The sequence below is a fragment of the Heliangelus exortis genome, chromosome 18 (genome assembly GCF_036169615.1).
Source record: "Heliangelus exortis chromosome 18, bHelExo1.hap1, whole genome shotgun sequence".
NCBI lineage: Eukaryota > Metazoa > Chordata > Aves > Apodiformes > Trochilidae > Heliangelus > Heliangelus exortis.
Genome location: NC_092439.1, coordinates 12,646,604 through 12,667,792, shown reverse-complemented (window position 1 = coordinate 12,667,792; position 21,189 = coordinate 12,646,604). Strand labels below are relative to the sequence as shown.

General features: G+C 45.8%; 1 protein-coding gene across 1 annotated transcript; it reads right to left on the bottom strand.

The window, feature by feature from the left end:
• Positions 1 to 871: 871 nt before the first annotated feature.
• TH (tyrosine hydroxylase) lies at positions 872 to 18,806 on the bottom strand. The gene is made up of 13 exons (XM_071762204.1): positions 17,695 to 18,806; positions 13,153 to 13,356; positions 9,268 to 9,442; positions 8,390 to 8,478; positions 8,107 to 8,174; positions 6,306 to 6,356; positions 5,351 to 5,496; positions 4,843 to 4,978; positions 4,662 to 4,731; positions 4,282 to 4,338; positions 3,604 to 3,699; positions 3,302 to 3,435; positions 872 to 1,487 (listed from the first exon to the last, which is right to left on the bottom strand). The coding sequence occupies exons 1-13, from the start codon at positions 17,782 to 17,784 to the stop codon at positions 1,328 to 1,330; spliced, it is 1,476 nt and encodes a 491-aa protein (XP_071618305.1). The 5' UTR covers positions 17,785 to 18,806; the 3' UTR covers positions 872 to 1,327.
• Between the last annotated feature and the right edge of the window lie 2,383 nt (positions 18,807 to 21,189).

Sequence of the window (21,189 nt, the reverse complement as noted above, 5' to 3'; positions counted from 1 at the left end):
TGTTGAGCTACCTCCACATCTCTCTGATACTGCACAGCTGCATAACCTTGGCCAAACTTCTGAGCAAACCTCGAAGTTATGAGACAGCCTGCAAGGAGATAAGAAGGGTAAAAGCAGGGGGAGGGAAACTGACAGCTTTGGGTCAGATTAAGCCATTAATATTTACAGTGAAAGCTGGATGCAAACTGGGTTTGAGCATCCTAAGCATATGTTTCCTTCCTCAGAAATGGCCAGCAACAGGGACACACCTGAGCTACACCAAGTGCCAGGGATACTGGGATGTCTAAAAAAAAGATGATGCTGCCCTTGTGTAGCAGACTGGCAGAGTGAAAGGGTGTGAAATCCTCCCAGTGACTGGCAAACTGAGAACACCAGTGGCCTCACTCATCTTGCAATAACCAAGAAACTCAGGACACCAAGAGGCTGCCATGGTTGCCCAGGGCCATCAGCAGGCAGGAACATCAACACAACACCAGTTGTGACTGGTGTCTGCTGGGAAGGGTGGCAGAAGGGCTCTTCAGTACTCCCTGCTGTGGGAGCTTTTAAAATAGAGCTTGAAAAGGATGGCCAAGCTCTGGACCAAGGTGGCCAATGCATGCTCTGAGGTGCTTATGCCAGGGAGGATGCAGGTGGATTTGCCCAGACAGACAAATCTGGGCTTAGGACAGTTTAGAAGCCCAGGGAGGGAGCTGTGAGGCTTTCTGCAGCCTGGTGGGGTCATGAAGCTCAAGCATCTGTACCTAAGCATCCTCCTGTGCCATAAGCTGGGAGGTGAAATTTCAAATCTCATCGGGTTGGTTCAGGCAGAAAAGCTTCTAGAGCAGTTCTGCATTGCCCAAATGTATGAGGCTGTAAGGTGGTGGTGACTGAGGGTCCCTCATGAAGTTGCCATAGGGGGCTTTTTAGCTTTGGGCTAAAAAAAAAAAAAAGATTTATTCTTTCAGACTGCAAAAAATATATCGTTTCTCTCAAATTTTTTTTTTTTTGTTTGGTTTTCAAATAAAGAGGCTTTTCTCCTCTTCCTTACACCCAGGAGCCTAGCACACAGCTCTTGACTTCAACTTTGTACCTTGGCTATGCTTTTGGTCCCTGCTATGCCTCTTTCAGCAGCCAATGGAAAAACCACCCAAAAAGCCAGCAGGCCTTGGGGCCATCCCTCTTCCCCTCATCTGAGCTGGCCCTACATAAAAAAAGTGGGAAGTTGTTGGAGTTGCAGGGTGACAGGCAGCAGTGCAAATGTGTGGAGAGGACAGGGAGGGTTTATCAGCAGAGCAGGAGGCGTTGGGGCTGTGAGGGGAGAGGGGAAGGGAAGAGCCCGGTTCTCCTATTAACTGATAACATTGAGAGCATTAATCAGGGAGTGAAGCTCATCCCTTACACTCTCCAGGGAATGACAGATCATCTGAGGGCTGTCCAGGAGCTCGATGCTGTGGGTGTAGGGCTCATATTTCACTGAGAAGGGCCTCTTGATGCGAGCTGCGTAGCTCCTGCAAGGAAAGGGTGCAGAGGGCTTGGTACAGCAAAATAGGTCCTGATTCTGCCCCCCCCCTACTCACCACCATCACCCAGATCACAACAGGTTAATGACTTCTTTAGGTAAAATTTCTAGGTTAGCACAAAAGCTCTGTTTTCCCACCTTTCCAGCTCTATGGGGCTATAGCAGTAGTTGAGATGCCAACTGGTCAGCAAGGAAGACCATGAGTTTGTCTGGACATGGACTTCAAAATGGAGGGTACACTGAACTGGTCAGCTCTGGACATTGCCAGGCACCCTCTACTTCAACTTTTTTATTTCTTTTTCAAAAGTGCAAAGGAGATTTAGAAGCTAATTGCAGAGAAAGCTGTGGTATTATAGTATTATATTCCTAAATCCTTTCTGAGATGCATTTGTAGACTGCTCTCTTCTTATGAAGGGGTGAACTAGCTGCAAGGTGTATTAAGGACAGATTTGACTGGCAGTGGCTCAGACCTGGGCAAGAGGAGAGGAAGAGCATCACAGGAGCCCTGTGTTCCACAGGGGAACACAGGGATGAGCTTGACTTCATCTGATGCCTCTCAAGAGCAAGACTTTGTTGCTGCCTTTCTAATGGATTCTAATGGAGAAACACCAGGTCAAGTAAAAACAAACCCAGGGTGAGGTTTCCCCAAAGTTGCTCATGTTCACCTAAGATTTGAATGCTTGACAAGGTAGGGTTTGCTTTTTTTTTTTTTTTTTTTTAGTGGCTGTGTAAATATGGAGCTGGAGATTTATATGTAGATACTTAATGACTACAGTCTCATGCTGGAAAGACCTGGGAAGATGAGGGTATCAACAGCAGTCACAATATTTATGTGCCTCACTTCTGCTGAGGCTTCACCCTTTTGCTCCTGAATTTCTAAGCTTAGGGTACCCTCTTGTGGCTGGCACAGAGAAGCAGATCCCCTTGCAAACAAACAAATGCAAACGCTGGCGTTTTCGTGGGGTTTTCTGCCTGTTCACATTGTCCTAAAACAGGTGGTTTATCTCAGTTCTATCAGGTAAGGTCTAGCTCACCTGCTTTGGTAAATTAGGCACTAATTAGGCACAGCTGTTACTGCTTAATAGAAATTTGCCCTCCAACCCAGGTGACACTTGACAACATTTTGAAGCACACAGGTACAAGATGGGTGCCTGGAAGAGCCACTGAGGGTGCATGTCTGCCTTAGAAAACCAGTGGAAACTTTTCTATCTGGGAAAAAAGGCTTTTCTTGAGGGATAACACTGGTAATCAGGTCCATGGTGTCAGCTGCCAGTATTGCAAAAAATACAGAGGTTTTAATGTTTTCACTTCATAGATTAACACCTGTGTGGTCTCTGAGCTCTTTCAAGGAGGTCATGTACAGTGCTTGTCACTAGCAACACCCTCTAGCCTAATCTTGGATGTGCATGTGGTGTATTTTTCCTTTCTAAATGCAAGGAAATTACTCATTGGGCAACAGTTAGGGTTTTTTAAAGCAGCCTAGTCTGTAACTCCTTCCTATGAGAACTAGGCATTTGACATAGATTTGTATTTTCTCTCACTCCCTCAGTCTTGTCTCTCAGAGGACCTCTCAATCCATCCCACCCCTCTACACCCACACCCTTAAGTCCAGAATATTGGGGGTGGGGGGCTTCGGGGTGAATCCAAGGGGCTGAAGTTGGACCCTGTAGGAACTTTCATTCTGAAAGTTTCCAGAGCACTTCTGAGATCTTGAAATGAAAGCAGCCACGGTGCCAAGCCCTGTTTTGTTATATTATAGTTACATGTCTATCTGTTTGGGTGTCTCTCACTGCCCAGTCCTACCTCAGTTTGCTTTTGGCATCACTGAAGCTCTCAGACACAAAATACACTGGCTGGTAGTTCTGGTCCTGGTAAGGCTGAACAGCAGCAGCATCAGGGTCGAAGTCCCTCACCTCTGGTTCATCTGACAAGGAGTGCTATGGACAAAGCAGAAAATTGCCAGCATGAAATTAAGGGGATTAGAGAGCACATGCATGATAGACAGAGAGGGAGAACAGACTGGGGGAAGTCACTGGAGCTGTGCAGAGGAAGGGATTTTGCTTTATAGGGTCTAGAACAGAAAGGCAAGAGATGCTGGGACTTACTAAGAGCTCCCCATAGGATGACAGGAGCCCAGCTCCATAGGCTTTCACTATCCCATTCTGTCTGCAGAGCCCAAACTCCACTGTAAACCAGTAAAGCTGTGAAAGAAGAAAGAAAAATGCATATGGGACACAGCTCCTCATCTCCATTCCCATGTCATCTCTGAGCCCTTGCACTGAGGATGGGATTTGGGGTTGTTTAAACTAATGGCTGCCTGGCACTTTGTCTCCCATCCTCACCCTGCACCCATTGCTGCCAGAGCAAAGTGCTGAATTAAGTTGTTTCCATGCTGGGACAGGTGGAAACTGTGCCCCTGGGCTGGTGCCCTGCTTGCCAGGCTGCTGCACGGTGCCCTTGGAGCAGGACAGGTCACCTTGCCAAGGCAGAGCCAAAGGAAGTGGATGTCATTTAATCCCATCCCAAAGAATCCCAGCAGTGCTGTTGTTAGAAATATGATACTTGCTGATACTCTGCTGCCTGAGAAAACTGGATTAATGTGCAAGTGAACCCTGCTGTTTAACTGATCCATGCTCTGCACATGCAGGGTGAAACAGCAAGGCTGGGTAGGGGCTCTGAGCCTGCAAATCTGGGGAGACCAGGGTGGACCAGAAATCCCCTTGATACCAAAGAGGTGCTGCTGGAGGGATCAGGGCCTCCCTCCAGCAAAGAGGAAAGCTTACTGTGGAGAGTTTCTCAATTTCTTCATCAGTTGCACCCAGAGATGCCAGCCCAATGTCCTGGGAAGAGAAGGGAAGGAGCAAACATCAAGACAGATTTGGTCTGAGGGCCATTTGTGTGGACTGCTCTGTTTTATTGCCTCAAGACATCAGAGAATGATGCCCTGCACTGCTGTGCATCTGCTGGAGCTTCATCATTCTCAGACTAAAAACGGAGTCTGATACTTTTACTCTGCATTAGGGCTCTCAGCCCATCAACAGAGCTCCTGAATGTTATGTTTAATACAAATAAACCCTAGAACAAGATGGGTTTAGGAGGCAAGACTGGAACTGGTTTGGGTTCCCTGCCTTCTCAGGGATGAGGAAGCAGACAAACACCTTACCTGAGAGAACTGGGCAAACGTCTTGTCAGCCAGCATGGGGACGTGGCCCAGCAGCTCATGACAGCAATCCCTGCCCAGGGAAAAGGAGGAAAATGCAGTCAGCAGCAGAATTTGTCCATTAGGGGGAGAGGTTAATGGTTGGCTGGCCAGGTGGAGGCCTTTGGGGCCAGGCAATACTCACGGCTCAGGGGAGTGCATGGGCGAGGATGCGTGGCGGATGTACTGGGTGCACTGGAAGACACGGAAGGCCAGACTGGCCAGGAAGTCCCGTGCTGACAGCAAACCAGCCACTGGCCTCAGCTGGAAACCAGTCCTCTCTGAAACAGCACATATTGTGTCTGCAGGGGTGCACGGCCCCCAGGCTGTGCCCGTGTCCCGTGTTCCCAGCACCGACAGCGAGAAAGCATCAGTGCTGGGAACTAAAAGGCTCCTGTTGGCTCAAGCCTGATCTTTTTGCTGCTATTAGGGAGCAACATCTGGTCTTTAGGTGCTCACTGAGATCACTTGACCACAGGTTTGACCTTCAGTTGCAGCCCCTACCACCTGGGTCCTACCCCTCTCCTCAGTGGGGAACGCACAAGCGCTCTCCTCCCAAATCCCAGCTCAAAAACTCCTCCTCCAGGTCCAGGCTCCCTGGCTGTAGGTGCCACCTCTGACCCTGACCGTGGGTCCCCCAGGTGCAAACCCACCTTTCAGGAAGCGGGAGACCTCCTCCAGCTGGGGGATGTTGTTCTCATTGTAGCCACAGTATTTCTCCAGTAGACTGAAAGCTTCGAGGTACTCCTTACAGGCATGGGTGGGATACAAGCTCTTCAGGGTGCTGTACACCTCCTTCCTTCAGGATGAGAGGTGGCAGTTGTTCAGTGGCTTTGTGTGTCTACTCCTCTCCTGCCCTCTGGCTATCAAGGACTCATTCCTCTAGGATTCTTGTCCTTTTGCCTTTCTCCACCACTAAGTCTATGTCTGTGTGCATTGACAGGGGCACGTGAGCATACAGACACACATTCAAGTCTCAGTTTTATCTGCACAGATCTATTTCTGACCTTGAAGGTCATGATTTTATAAAAGGCATTAAACTGGGGTTAAAGTACTCCCTTTTAGATTAACTCCTGAAGTTGCACTAGGAAGACAGTCAATATAATCAGGAGATGACCTCGTTTAGGAGCCTGTGCACTCAGCTTGTGGAGCTGGTCCTGTTTCCAGAGACACCCCTGCAGTGACACTCCCAGAAATAATTATGCTCAAGAGAAGAGTACTGCTGAGTGAGGCCAAAGAGGTCCCAGGCAGGTATTCACCACAGGCCTCATACTTCTTGTCCTTTGTTTGGAGGCTGCTCCTAAGCCAGGTCCCATTAGAGAAATTTCAATTAGAGACTTTAAATTATCTACCTTGCTTTCTGGGGAGGAAACTCCCCAAGAGAGGAGGAGACAGCATCACTGGTGTGGAGGTAGCTTGTTCTCCCAAATGCAGTCCCCAACAGAAAAGACCATGCAATGAGTTACTGGTTTTTATAACAAACCATTCAATGGGATGCTAGCACTCCTTATCTATTTTTTCAAGATGTCACACCCTAAGGATTTACATTTTGATTCCCAGCTTCTAGTAGTGAAGTCAATAAGGGTCACAGATTAAATCAGAGCTCACCAGGTAGCAATCTCCTCTGCTGTGTACTCCACGTGAGGGATTGGGTCCCCACTGCAAGGTAAAAACACCATTATTGCCAGGAGCAGAGCACAAGCCAGGCTCCCCTTCCCTCTGAGAAGGAAGCACTTTGGAGAAGCTCTTCATGATCTTGAACAATCTTCTTTAAACCAAACAAGGGAGTAACACGAAAGACAAATCTTTAATACTGTGTCTTTTCCACAGGTGCAAAGACTACACAGATACAGAGAAAAGTGTTATTCTAGCCAGAAGTTATAAATTAACAAGGGGTGAGCAAAAGCTTAGCAGACATAATATTTTCCAGGAAAAAAAAAAAAAAAAAATGGTTTTCACTGGGAAAAAAAATGAAACTGTGTGTGAAAATAAATTAATTTTATATGCCTGAAATTCAGGGGGCTGATGGCTCCAAGAATGAATCAGTGGCTGGGAAATAAAAGCAGCTAATAAGGAAAACTAAATCCATTTGAACTGCAGAAAAATACATTGTCAGTAATTTTAAAGACAGCAAGAAAAGAAAATCTTGACATTGATACAAGTGGGAACTAAAGAAGACTGACAGTTTTGCCTCTTTTGCATCATAATTGGCATTTGTATTTCATAAATGCTTCTGTTCTGAATTTGAACAAATGAGATAGATATTCACATATTACCATGATAAAGTGTAATTCTTTTTCCATTAACAGCCTGAAGGGATGCTACACAGCAGCTCATAAATGCTAACCTACAGATGAGATGTGAGAAAATGCATTTTAAATGGGTGTATCATCTTAGGACAGGATTTCTCCCAGGACTCTTGCTGGCACAGTGACTTTCTGCACATTAAATATTAGCACAGGGTAAAAAAAAACATCAGTGTCCACATTCTTCTGGTCTTCAAATCTGCAAAGAACACGAAACCCAACAGAGCAGAAAGTCATGTTGGGATCACATCACCTGCTCAAGAAGGTGACCCATATAATTTCCACAGCCTGCTTCCTGCACAGCTCCCTGCAGAAATCCACATTTAAAGTCCTGCTGGGAGAGGGAGGTGCTGAGGTGCAAGGCAGTGGAGCTGAAGAGGATCTGGGGAATATTTTATAAATCCAACTGAATATTTGAGCTCTGATTAACATTGCAGTGGAGAGACTGAGTGCTCTCACTGCCTGTATCAGAACAGGAGCATTAAGCAAGTGGTAGTCTTAAATCTATGTAAGACAATGATGAGATCATTTCTGGAATCTATTTAATTTATCAGACAGAGTTAGGAGATGAACTGTTTAGTCCATAAATACCCTCACAGCAAAAAAAATAAAATTGATAGCAGAATTCAATCTAGCAGATGAAAGGCATGTATGATCCATAGGGAGAAAACTAAAGCTGACAATGTTCAGTTCAGAAATAAGCCCTTTTTTCTTTTCACAGTCAGGGTAAGCCATTGGAACAATTTTTTTTCTGGGGACTTGGTATCTTTTTCAGTACTTGAAATGCTGAAGTCCAAACCAGATGCCATTCTTAAAAGGATGCTACATTTCAAAATTAATTTTGAGGTCAAATAGAACTCTACATGGCTTTTGTTACACGGGAGGTTTATTCTGGCTTTATCAATGTACAAATTAATGGCCATGGATATTTTTTAATTTAGAAGAGACTGGAATACATAGAGGGAGGAGGGACAAAAGAAGAGCTGGCAAGGCTGAATGGGGAGACAAAGCACACAAGAAGAGAAGTGTCATGCACAATGACTTCCCAACAGACTGCACTGGCATGGCATTATCCCTCCATGGAAATTAGGAATGAGACTTACTGCTTATAGTGAAAAGCAATTTCTGCTATTGATTTCCTCCTCTGTCGATACACTTGGTCAGAGTAGCCCTGTGATGACAAATAGGAACAGAGAGAGGATTTTTATTCAGTTATTAAAATTTCTCATCCAACAAAGTTCATCCCTGGCTGGAAGAACTCTTCTTATGGTGGTGATTGCACTACAGTTGCCTGATCAGCTGCAGTAAGAGGTGTTCTACAGCTTCCTGCTTCCAAGGACTGCTCAGGACTCCAACAAAAGGATTTTCCCACACAGCCCAACTCACCGGGTGATCCAGATCCAAGTCAGGGTCAAATTTGGTGACCAAATGGTGGCACTTGTCCAATTCAGAGATTTTCCGGGGAAACCAGTGAACTGGGGGGAGAGAGAAAGAGAAAAACTGGCTGTGGAAGTGAAGATGGAGCATCCCCTGCTGAGAAGGGATTGTGAGGTTGAACATGACAGATCTGACCTGGTGTGCCAAAAGCACAAACACCAACCAGCACAGGGCACAGCTCTGCTTCCCAGACACTGCCCCTGAACTCCCAATGCTCTTGTCCTAAAGTCAGGTCTAATGCCATGATCTGCAGATCATTACTCCCCTTCCCATTTTTCAGCAGAGCATTTTATGACAAAAGTAAACAAGAAGATGGAAATGGGATTTTAGTTAAGGATGCCAGATTTCACATTGAAAACAAATCCAGAGGTCCAACTGGTTGTTGATGGATCACTGCAGATTTCTAAGGATATTTTACAGTATGAATTACCCTGTCTTCAGAACAGGATGGAATAGGGAGTGGCTTGCAATTTAGTGCTGGATTTGTAGAATTCTTGACACCCAGTTAGGAAACTACATTTATAATATAAAATAGTAGAGCAGGGATAGAAAACTCTGTAGGAAAGGTGAGAACAAAGCACAAAATCCTCTCCTTTTTCTATTTTTTCAATCTGGAACCAAAAGAATGGTGCATGGACTCTGGAGTCTATTGAGAAATGGACAAGGAGGGAAGTGGCTTTCAGGATTCAGGTGTCCCAGAGACATTCTTTTCTCTTTTGCTCCAATTCAACATGCAGTCAACCTTTCCCTTTTCTAGGAATAACAAACTGCACAGTTGCTACAGCTCAGCCTCTCTGCAAAAGTGAAATAGTTTGTAAGATCCTTACATTTGTCTTCCTTAGTGGTCCTCACATCTTCTGCTACCTTCTTGATGGAGCTGATGAAAGTATTGAGGTCAGAGCTGTGGACTTCACAACGCACAAAGTACTCCAGCTCAGCAGTCCCTTCACGGGGCTTCCGGCTAAGCCTTGTCTCCAGGTGGTGAATTTTAGCTTCAAATGTCTTTTGGGACATGGAAAAGGAGAACAAAAACATTAAACAACACCTGAAACACATGCTTGTGCTTCCAAACATATGGATACATTTGGGAGGGACCCACCCTTGTCTGTGGGACCCACCCTTGTCTGTTTTTTCTCTCCATCTTTCTTTTTTTATTATTTTTTTTTTTTAATCCCATTAGGATGAACACATCCATTGTGCCTCTACTCTGCTTTTGTGAGACCCCATCTGGAGCTGTGTTCAGTTCTGCAGTCCCCAGCACAAAAAGGACACAGAGCTTCTTGAATATGTCCAGAGGAGAGACACTAAAATGATCAGAGGGCTGGAGCACCTCCCTGAGGCTGAGGAAGTTGGGGTTGTTCAGCCTGGAGGAGGCTCCAAGGTTACCTTAGTTCTGAAGAAATAGACAAGAAAGGTAGGGTAGGGCTTTTTACACAGGTGTGTAGTGAGAGGACAAGGGGAAATGGTTTCCAACTTTAAGAGGGGAGATTCAAGCGAGACATTAGGAAAAAAGTCTTTCCTGTGGGGCTGGTGAGATGCTGGCCCAGGTTGCCCAAGGAAGTTGTGGCTGCCCCATCCCTGGAAGTGTTCAAAGCCAGGTTGGATGGGGCCTTGAGCAACCTGACCTAGTGGAAGGTGTCCTTGCCCATACAGAGGGCTGGAACTGGATGATCTTTAAGGTCCTTTCCAACCCAAACCCTTCTGTGATTCCAGAGTTTTTCCTTTTGGACCAGGGCTGGTCAGTAACTATCAACAGAAGGTGTCCACGGTGTCACAGAGGGGAACCTGATGTGGCAAAAGCCACCCCCCTCCACCCTCCCTTCCTTTTCACCCCCAGGGGGGCCCCAGGGCTCTCCCTCCCACGGGTGGGTGCGGAGGTGCTGGCCCGGATGCTGACTCTGGTTCTGAATCTGTGGGGCTGAGCCCAGAACTGGCAGAACCGACCTCTCCCTGCCAGAACTGACCTCTCCCTGCCAGAACCGACCTCTCCCTGCCAGAACCATCCTCTCCCTGCCAGAACCAACCTCTCCCTGCCAGCACCGACACCCTTTGGTCTCCTTACCAGCACTGACCTCCCTGGAAAAATCACAAGGAAAAAACAGGGAGTTTATAATCTTTCAAAAGGTCCATTTGTGGCTGTTTTCTTCAGGCTGTATGAGCCCCAAATCCCTGGACAATGACCCAACCTTTCCAAACTCTCTACAGGATCTTTGCTAGAGAAAAGGGCACAATCTCTTTTTTTTTTTTTTTTTAATCCGAGGCACAAAGATGAGAAGGAACAGATGTGATGCCACAGGTAAATTAAATTTAGGACTGTGTTTTTTTTAATGTACCTACTGACTTCACTATTACATTGTCGCCCCAACAATCAATACCTTTGCATTAATCTGACAGCTGTGATTGCATTACCTATACTTTGGCTGCATGTTGCACATACAGAAGAGTGAAACCAGTTTCCCTGCAGCCTGGTTCATGATGAGGCAAATGTCATTACGTCCATCTGCTTTCATATCTTGTACCTGCATTGCCAGAGGGATTTGGGAAATGAATCTTCTTCTTTTGGGGCTTGACATGCTTGGGTTTTTATTGTATTTAAAGCTTTCTCTGTGACAAGCTCAAAGAGCTTTTTTTACTAGGAAAGCTCTTGATGTAGCAAGTAAATTGCTCCAGGAAGAAACAAATAATATTTGAACATAGGCTGCCTCTGCTTCTTGCTTGATGCTTTAAAGATTGTTTAAATAATAGGCTTTAAATCCAGGGTAACATAAAAGCTACCAAGTACAAGAGCTAAACTTCAGTGTTTCAAACCTGCTAAAGAGTCCATTGCCTTTGAACTGTTATAGTGATGGATTTTTCATGCCTTATCTGGTTGCTTTGCCTGCCTAGGAAGGCCACCCTAGCCATGGCTACACCAAGGCTTTTGTATGACAAGCTTGTTGTAGAGATTCTTCCAGTCTTGAGACAAGCACCATATGCTGCCCAGAAAACAGCTGTTCTTGCAGCAGTCCTCTCAAGGGAGAGTCAAAATGTTTTGTAATTGCCAAAGAGCAGAAGTGTTTTTTATTAGATTATCAGAGGTAGTGTTGCATGGGCAATGAGCAGCTAGAATGCCCTGCAATTTCAGGGAAATAATTTATCCCCAAAACACTCTTTTAGTAGGTTTACAGCTGTTAGGTAGTGGTTTTGCTGTGTAGTGTTGCTGATGGTGTTTTTTTACCCTAGAAGTTGCTGCATTTTGTCACAGAATTACCATGTGTATTAGTATGCATGACCTGGTGACAAGAAAGGCCAACACACACTGAACTGCAGTGGCAAGACAACAGGTTAAAGGTTCCTCCTTTCTACCTGGGTTGAGGGAGATCTCACCTGGAGTACCACATCCTGTAGAAGAAAGACCTTGATGTGATGTAGCCAGTAGAGTAGGGAGATGCCAAGATGCTCAGAGGGTTGGAGCACAAAGTTTTATCAAGAATGGGAATTGGGCTTTTTTAGCCTTAAGAAGTGAAGGGGTTCACTGTCCACAGTATTTGGTGGGAGGGTGTAAAAAAGACAGAGCCAGACTCATTGGAAAAGTACAGTGGGAGGACAAGAGGCAATGGGCACAGGATGGAAGCAAGGACATTAAACAGAAAAAGAAAACAGAAAAAGCTTTTTACCATTAAGGGGCAATCAAACACTGGGTCCAAGGAGACTGTGGGATTTCTATCTCAGGGGTATTCAAAATGTAACAAGCACAGCCCCAAGGAACCTGCTGTGACTGGACTTTCTCTGGGCAGGAGGTTGGACTGGAGACCTCCAGAGTCTCCTTACAACCCACGTGATTAATTAATAGGAACAAATTGTCCTCTCCTCTCACTGCTGAAGCCAATGAAATTAAGCTACTGTAGATAGAACATATCTCAGAACCTCAGTTTGCAAAACACTGATGAATCCTTCTGGATGGAAATGTACTACACAAATGGATGCTGTTGTGCTTTCATTACTGTCTAAATAGGCAGCACTTATCTCAGTCTTTCCATGGTACTGAGATCCCAGATAATGCAACATTACACAGCTGGCTAGGGGCAAAATGCTCAATTAGTTACCAATTTACCTTGGTATCAAAGCCATGTGCAGGGTGTATCTCTGGGGAGAACCAACACAACCTTTAACAGGTGAATCCAATTTGGCCCTGATGTAAGGAGGTCACTGAAATCTGTGAACTGGTTTTACACCCAGGCTGAACTTGTTCCTGGAGCTCTTTGACCAAGGCCCAATGTGTTAATGCCACTCAGAGACTGGCAAAACTTTCACCCACAGGTAGGGTGGGTTCAGTCTGTAGCCATGCAGGGCACAAAACATCCTTTGAATGTGGGGTCAGAGCCCTGTGCATGAAGATGAAGGGATGAGCACTGGAAGGAGCTGTCAGAGGGTGTGCAGCAAGGGTGTGGACTGTAGGTGTGGAACTGTGTGGCTGGATCCAGTAATTAAGCAAAGTTAAGCCTAGAGCTTAACAGCATTACCAGATAGAGGTATGGCTTGTTCTTAGTGGTGGAAAGTGATGGGATGTTGGGGCATGAGCAAAGCATAAGTGTGGGGCCATCAGACAAGTAATCTGCAGTAGGCAGACCAAGACTGAGTCTTCTGAAATGGTCTCAGTGCTATTTCTGACAAACAGCCATGAAATCTCTGGCGTGTCCCTTAAGTCCCATACAACAGATCAGGTAACTCACCTCAAATACCTTAAATGCACGGGAGAGTGGTGAAGTCTTGGCTCCCTTGAGCATGAAGAAGAGGTTCAGCATGGCTCTCCCATCCTTTTCCTCAAAGACAATTGTCTCTGTAGACTCTGTTGTATCTGTGGCTGCAGCTGCAGCCTCTCTTTCCTTTCTGGCATCTTCAATGAGGCTCTGGCGTCTGCCAATGAACCGTGGAGACTGAGGGCAGAACAGAAATAAATAAGATTTCTGATAGTGCTGGTGGGGAGATCAGAGGCATCCCCAATAGTTGGATGAGGGGTGACCAATGTGTCTCAGCAGAGGAAGAAGTAAAAGGCTGGACTGACTTGCTTGGCTTTGTAGAGGACTGAGGAACTTGTGGAAACGTGGAGCTTTAGGAAAAATCTGCAAAATATTGTGTAGGAAAACTAGAGAATGGGCTTCTCACCTTCCCTAGCAACAGTTATCAATGTCCTTCAAAAGATGTCTTTATCAAAAGATAAAAATCAGAAACAACCTCATGCAGTTTTCAGGTGTCTGATGAACTCAAGTGGAGAGGTATTAGATGAACCTGAAGTCTCTGAGAAAAGATTGGTATGAGGGACAGCTGAAGGTCACAGCTGTGGCCTGGACAGGAAATCTGAACTCTTTGCAGGTGTTTTAGCAGGACAGTTTAGCTAAACCACTCACAGGATCCAAAGCAACATTTTCTTCTGACATGAAGTGGATACTTGCCCATTGAAATATAATTGGAATCACAACTATATACCCCAGAAAATTAATTCCCCCCACTTATCTGTATATTGGTTTTGTTCCCAAAAAAAACCTCCTGTAGATTTCTGTTGGAATTGCACTAGAAATGCTGCAGCTTCATGCCTGGATTTATGTTAGGTCACTCATTTATATTTATAGTTGCAAACTATTTCCTCCACTGCTGTTTCTTTTGTTATACAAATAGCTCATATATTAACTCATTTGTTCTTAGCTTCCCATTTAGAGGCAGCTCAGATGATTCTAATTTTCTGTGTTCAATACCCAAACCAGATGACAAAACCTCAGAATTTGATGAAATAAAGCTGGGGCAGCACTGAAGAAGGTGCAGCACCTAAAGCCAGGCAGCACCTGCATAAGGAATGGGATGGGCTGCACTTTTCCTTCTGATTACATTAAAAATACCCATTAAAAAGATAGGTACTAATCAAGCAGCACCTTCCCTTCTTTGCAAAAATTTGGTGAGTGTTTCCCTCATAAAACCACAGCCTGCTCAACTTCTAGGCTCATTTCTCTCTGATTTTCAAAGTCCACCATAGGTGATGAGTTTTTCCTGGGAAAAGGCTCTTGGGTGGTTCAGCAGTGTAAAGCTGGCATTTTAAATGCAGCACATCTAAGCACCAACCCACACACTTCTGTCTGGTCATTTTATAATGAAGATACCCCCCTGAAATGATATTTGCTGATCCTCAATCCCTTTATTCTTTGTGGCATAGAAAAGCACCCAACAAATAGGAGCATCTTGCCTCAATTGAGGGGATCTGTGCCCAAAAAGAGAAGACATCTGAGTACCCTGAGGTTTAATTTTTAAAAGTTTGTGATCGTGTGCTCAGCTTTATGTATTTTATATCACTACCATGTTTAAAGCTAAGCCAGTGTTTACTTTAAAGCCCCTGCAATAAGCAGGGCAAACAGCCCTGTGCTAGCCATGGCTCTGCAGCAGTCCCAGGCCAGCCTCAGCTGAGCCTCTTTTATCACACTGTGCCCCAGGTGCAGGAGGATTTTATTTCTGGGTGGAGCAGAGGAGAGGAGGGAACATAAAGCCCCATGTTTAGGCTCTAAATCAAGTTAAAATCAGACTGGAAGGAGTGTAAATAGCAAGAAGAGCTACGTGCCTGGAAAGCTGTAGTAGGAGAGCCATCCAGTTAGATCCATATCCCTGGATGGCAGGAGTGTGGGGGCTTTGGTCACTGTGGAGGAGTCCTGGAAACTGCTTTGTTCCTTGCTGGTATGTTCTAGGGGAAGGGGGGTAAACTGAAAAAATAACTTTAAAAAGGCTGAATTTTGTCTGGAAGAAGAGCCCTGGGAGGGACCTGCCTGCTTGCTGCCTCTTCTGCCAGGTAGAGGCTGCTTGTTTTCCATCTCTTTTTCCTCTCATTTGCTTCTCACATTCATGTTCACTGGGGTATTGCCTCCTTTTGCTGGAAATTAGGAAGCTGGCATACAAACCAACCAAACTGATCTCTCCTAATAAATGCTTTCCTGGTTTCAGAAGGCAGAATTACATGGGATTTCTGAATTGCCTTGCAGATTAGCTCCCTGAGACCATATCTGCCTCCAGTGAGAAGTTTACTTTGATTTTGCAAAGTATTTATTTGCCTAACTGGGGCTTGAGTCTGGTGTGGTCATTCACCTCTTGTAGAGTGTGAGTTTGTTTTCCCTTCTTTGAATTTGCTGCAGCTCCAAGTGCTCTCCCTGAACAATGTCATTAAAAATACTGTGCTGAGTGGAAGTACTTTTTTTTTTTTTTCCTGGCTCATAACTTGCAGGATTTTGCAAAGATTATTTCCCTCCCTGCAATATGGGGACAGTGATGTCTGAGCCCTGCTCTCCTGGACACTCCTGCCTGCTGGGTTACCTCCAGTTGCTGTCTCCTGCCTGGCTCTGCTTTTGTGCTCTGTAGCAAATCCCTGCCCCAGGGTGTCCTGTAAAAACTATTAGCAGCAAAAAACCCCTAAATACATTACAAAAGATTTTTGCATGATGTGAGTTTGATGTTTTGCTGGCCCAGCTTGTGTGGAAAATACCTGCTGGTGTAGATGAGTTCTGGGATTGTAAAGGTTTGGTGCTTTTTTCTCCCTGTTTCCCCTGCAGTAGGGTGCTGGTCCCTGGGGGTTATTCACAAGGGAATATTTCAGACCTGCCAGAGTTGGTGCAGTGGTGAGCAGGGGCTTGGTGGCTCATGCCAACACCTCATGGATGGGGACATGCAATGTCACACAGAAATCTGCCTCCTTCTGGTACAAACCAGCAAAGTAAAGGGACAGTGGAAAGCTCCAGGTGAGAGCAAAAGGCAAAGGCTTTCGTGCAGCCTGTTCTCAGAATGATGCTAAAGAGCTCGAGTTGGGCTTTTTTATTATTTTAAAAGGGATGCAAAGATGGCCTGAGGTTTTCTGTCTGCCCCAGGCTGTGGGAGCTCCTCACCCCAAGCAGGCTGCCAGCACACCTGGTGAACTCAAATTCCTCTGCCCCCCGTGTTCAGTGGCCTCTTTCCTATCAAACATGAAGCAGCAGCCCAGAGTGTTTGATAACCAAGCACTTGCCCCCTCTCTAGACAGCAATGAGCATCTCAAGTACTGATTTGATGAGCAGCCTGGAAAATACCAGGCTTTCAAGAACCACTTAAGTATTTATTATTTTGCCAGAATGAAAATGGTTGTGTCAGAGGGAAGCCTTCCCTGATTTCCATTTATTAGAGAAAGCCACCTTACCTCCTTGCTTCCTAAATGTTTCCCTTCTTCTTCAGCACACTCCACTCTCCAAAACACCTCTCTCTTTCTATCAGTCTGATTTTACTGTGTCAGAGCATCACACAGGGTTAAGAGGGGAGCAGGGGAAAAAGGCAATTGGCTATAGGGAAGAGAAATGGGGAGCTCTATAATCAACCTATTGAATCTGCCAAATTTATCTGCTCCCTAACTCAGCTCAATTTCCAGGTTTCCTCTTGCTGAGCATCCCCAGTGGGTCCCCTCCTGGTGGATTTGCTGTAGGGGTTGCCCTGGCTCTTTCAGTGTCACCAGCAGCCTGGCCACAGCTCTGACCCACAGGACTGTCCCAGTGTCTGGGCTCCTCCTGCCTGCCCTGGCATTTGTGTTAAGAGGTGAAATGTCCCTGTCCCTACAGACAGTCCAATGGGTTGGCCAGGTTTGGCTTTTGAAAGGCACTTGACAGCTCAGCAGAAAGTTTTCCTCTCCTCTCCCTGACACACGTACATCTTGTGTGTGCAAAAGTATTCCCCAGGCTAAACCTGAGGCTGAGATCAAATAAGAGAAAGTCTGGGATCAGAAACAGGAGAAGAATGTGCTGGGAGAAAGCAAAACTGTGGACACAGCAGCAGTGAACAAACTGATTAAGTTGCCTGTGCCTCCTATGTTGTCTGAAGTAATAGCCACAGTTTTTCTTTATGCTGGAACAGGTGAAATTTCTGCAGTTTGTTGTCATTAAATCAAGGGAGCATTAATATTTTTTAATTGCCTTGCACACTTGGGTTCCTTGTTATTTCTGACTTAGGTCTATGGGGTTTTTTGCCTTGCTTTGGCTGGGGGGAGGGCAGGGGGTGGCATTAGCTCAAGTTTTCACCCTCCTAAATGTTTGCATTTCACAAGTAGAGAGAACTGTGGGGTCATTTCCCTTTGCCTCTAGCCTGGACCCCGGAGGTGTCCGTATAGGGGAACTCCTACAAAGCTGGTGTTGGTCCATCTATCCTTGTCTGCCTCTCCCTGTAGAAATGGGAAAGGTTGTGTTTTGGGAAGGGGGAGGAAAAGAAGTGGGATAGGTTTGTCTTACCATGATGGCCTCAGCTTGCTTGGAGTCCAGCTCTGACACCGCCCTGCGGAACCCTTTGGCTGCAGAGGTGGAAATGTTCGGGGTTGGCATCTTTGCTCTTCCACAAGCTCTGATCTCTGCTTTCCAGCTCCTTTCCAGCTTTTTATAGGGAAGGGCTGACGTCAAAGAGTCTTTCAAATCTTGTCTCCCCCCTGCCACCTCCCTATCACCACCTCCCTCTTTTCTCCCCCTCAGGCTGAGAGGAGGCGGGGACGTGGAGGAGAGAAACGTTTCTGTCCCATTAAATCTAATCGCTACAAAGATTGCAGACACCCTGCCTTCCCAGACCAGACACTCCCCCCACCTGTTTGCCTGCCACCCAAAAGATTTCTACTCTTTTGTTTTTTTTCCTCCCCTTTTTTCCTGATGGAGTTTTCTCATGCCATCTTCCAGCCCAGCACGTTTGCTTGTCCATCTTGGGAGTTGCATGTAAAGATTTTGATCTGTGAATGGACAACATCAAAGGAAGGAAGAGATTCAGAGCTCTCTGGCTCGTTTTTTTTCCCCCCCATGTTTGCCTTCTCATTGAGGCAGTAAATGAAAAGGAAAATATCACTGATTCCCCCAAGGCAGCTGTGGGACTGGATGGTGTTTTCACTTGTGCACCTCCTGGTTCAGTGCGTTTTGGGTGCTCTCCCACTACCTCCTGTTTTGGTTTGGCCATGTAACACTGACATCAGGACTACAGAATCAGCCCCCTTGAGTCCTCAGGACTTTAAAAGGCTTTAAAGAAAATAATCTGGAGGAAAAAAAAAATAATCCCTCTCAATCCTGCCTTCCCAAGGGCTTTGCTCCTCTTGCAATAACTCCTAAGAGACCCAATGCCTGAGAATCTCTAGGGCTGTGACAATGGTTCACAGCTCAGGACCCATTCCAGGACTCTGTTTTGCTGCCAGCAGAAGTGGTGTTTTCCTCCCAGGGGATTTGCAGCATCTCTCCCATGCCAACCAAGAGCTGTGGGAATCCACACTCCTTTGTGTGAGCCACCACTGTGCTAGGGAGAGGCCACCAGCTGGCACAGACTCCTGCAGAGGGGAAGTTGGTGGCATTTCACTGGCTGACTGCTGGAGAGCACACCCAGAACCTTGCCACCCAAGGCCTTGCTTTGGAAGACATCTGCTGAAGACACCTGGATAAAATTAATGTCCTTTCCTGGCAGGACAGCTGAGTCTGTGCCAGAATGCTGATGATTTTTGCAGTGCCAAAAGCCCGGGATGGGCAGCATCCCATTGATCTCCTTGAGGCTGCAAAGGTCTTGATGTTCACCTTCTCCTTCAGAAGACAGCAGGAGCAACACTGCCAGCCCCACCAAGGCAGCTTGGAAAGCCCCAGCTCAGTAGAAGCTCAAGTGAGCAGTTGACAGCAGCTAAAAATTTGGTCCATTAGTGATCAAAAATAATTCTAATTCCAGCAGAGCAGCTTCTCTTGTTGCTGAGGACATATTCAGTACAGTGGAAACCAGAAGAAGGAGTTAAGTAGCCATGGAGGCTCCTCTCTCCCCAGCCCCTGTGTCCTCTTGTGTGGTACCACCTCACACAATGAGAGATTTAATTTCATTCTTAATCCCCTCTGAGTCTCCTAAACCTCCTGTTTGGCCTCTGCTAAACCCTGGATGCTCAAAACACAAGATTAAAACCCACCAAACTGATGGAGGGAAATGCTGCCTGGTGTGGCAAGATCTTCCCAAAAAACCACTTTAAGGATAAGTCCCCTATCATCTCTGCTGCCCAGCACCTAGTCAAGAAGCAGCACTGCAGATTCAGTCACCTCCTGGCTCCTGGGGTGGTCCTGGGGAGCCTTTATTGGGGAATACAAATTAGCACAGCCCTATGGGTGATTTGCTTTGTGCCACTGGCTGAGGAGGATCATGGTAACTGGGCAAACTGGGGTGCAGGAAACAATGCTTTGGGATACTTGTGCTCATTCCCACCTTAGCCAGGTGTCCCAGCTGTGCTCCCTGCAGGCTGTACCCATCCACAGCCCTTTTGAGCCCATCTTTCCACCAGGTGCACAGAAAAAGATGAACATTGCTTCACTGAGACACCACAGTCACCCAAGGAGTGATGGCTCTCTTGGATGGCCAAGCTTGTTATCCTGCTCAGGAACTGATTGCCTCTTAATTAAGGGAAAGAGAAGGCTTCCCAAATGCCTGTGGGACAGCATTCATTTAAAACACAGCCCAGCTCCTCCTGAAGTTAAGCTTTCCATGTAACTTGAGGAGATGAGGATCTCGTGCAGACTGCCACTCATGTTGTCTCATTTTTCCACATTCTGCCCTGGCTTTTTTTGAAGCAAGGTTTTTCTCAGGAACCTCATGGTCAGGACCCTCAAGCAGTGTGATATTCATGCCCATGCTGGGACTTTTCTGGCTTACCCCAATCACAGCCACTGAGTCTGAAGGGGAAACTCCACCCCAAACAACCACTCCCAAGTCAGTCACAGCAGTTCATTCTGATTTTCACCCTGCTACAGATCTGATCCTCTCTAGAAACCAAGAGGGCAAATTCTTGGGGTTTTTGTGGTGTTTTTCAATATTGTTTTTGATACAGGGTGGGGTTAAAGATGAGCAGTAAGTCAATAGACACTCAGAAAAAACTCCTAAGCAGCAGGTATCTGTCCTAGGTTGCACCAGTGTGTAACCTTAGGTAAACTGAGTCCTCTCTGCTCTTAGTGCTTCATGGTATGTAGGAAGTAAATCTTCTATGGAAACATATGGATTAAAAACAAACTAAGACCATATTGATCATCTGAAGATAATGGCAGGAAGAAGAACCAGCTCCAAAAGAGGCCTCAAGAATATCCCTGTGTATCTTTCCCAAAATCCACTCACTTAAAAAAAAAAAATAAAAAATCCTCACTTACAAAATCCAAGAGGATTTTGTAATTCCATTAACACCAGTGCAAAGAAAGAAGATTCCCCTTGAAGCCATTCCCTGTTTGCTTTGCTGAAGTTGTCCTATGCTTCTTTCCAGCCAACGAGGCCATTTCATGCACTGGTGATGCTGGATAGTCTGGGATGAAGCTGCAAAGGTATAAAGGGCAGAAAGTCAGAGTTAGGCTTAATATTCCAGAAGTGCTTAATTAAAACTATTCAGAGACTGCTGGTATGATGCACTTGCAAAGTGAGCTTTGACAAATAAAGGCCTGGCTGAGACTGAGCCTCACTGGGAATTCAGCTGGCAAGGAAAAAGGGACTTGCATAGAAGAGTTGCAAGAATAGCATCTGAATGCATTTATCTAATAAACTTTTAATTCTGGCTGAACTCTTCTGGATTGCACTACCTTTAGAACAGCCTGCAGACTATGGAATTTCAGTGGTTTTTTGTTTGAGGTTTTCAGTTCAATTTTAGGACAAATTTCAAATTATTTGATGGGTTTTATCTCTTTTCCTTCATATTGTTTTCTTACCTTAAAATAAGAAAGATAAACTATTTTACTAGGCCTTTTATTTTATGA

What these genes read in the sequence shown, in the direction of transcription:
- TH (XM_071762204.1), bottom strand. Translation starts at nt 17,784, where the DNA reads ATGCCAACCCCGAACATTTCCACCTCTGCAGCCAAAGGGTTCCGCAGG. An exon ending in GACCACTAAGGAAGACAAAT is followed by an intron (nt 8,479 to 9,267) that starts GTAAGGATCTTA and finishes CTCTCCCCCCAG; the next exon opens with TTCACTGGTTTCCCCGGAAA. An exon ending in CGTTTGCCCAGTTCTCTCAG is followed by an intron (nt 4,339 to 4,661) that starts GTAAGGTGTTTG and finishes TTCTCTTCCCAG; the next exon opens with GACATTGGGCTGGCATCTCT.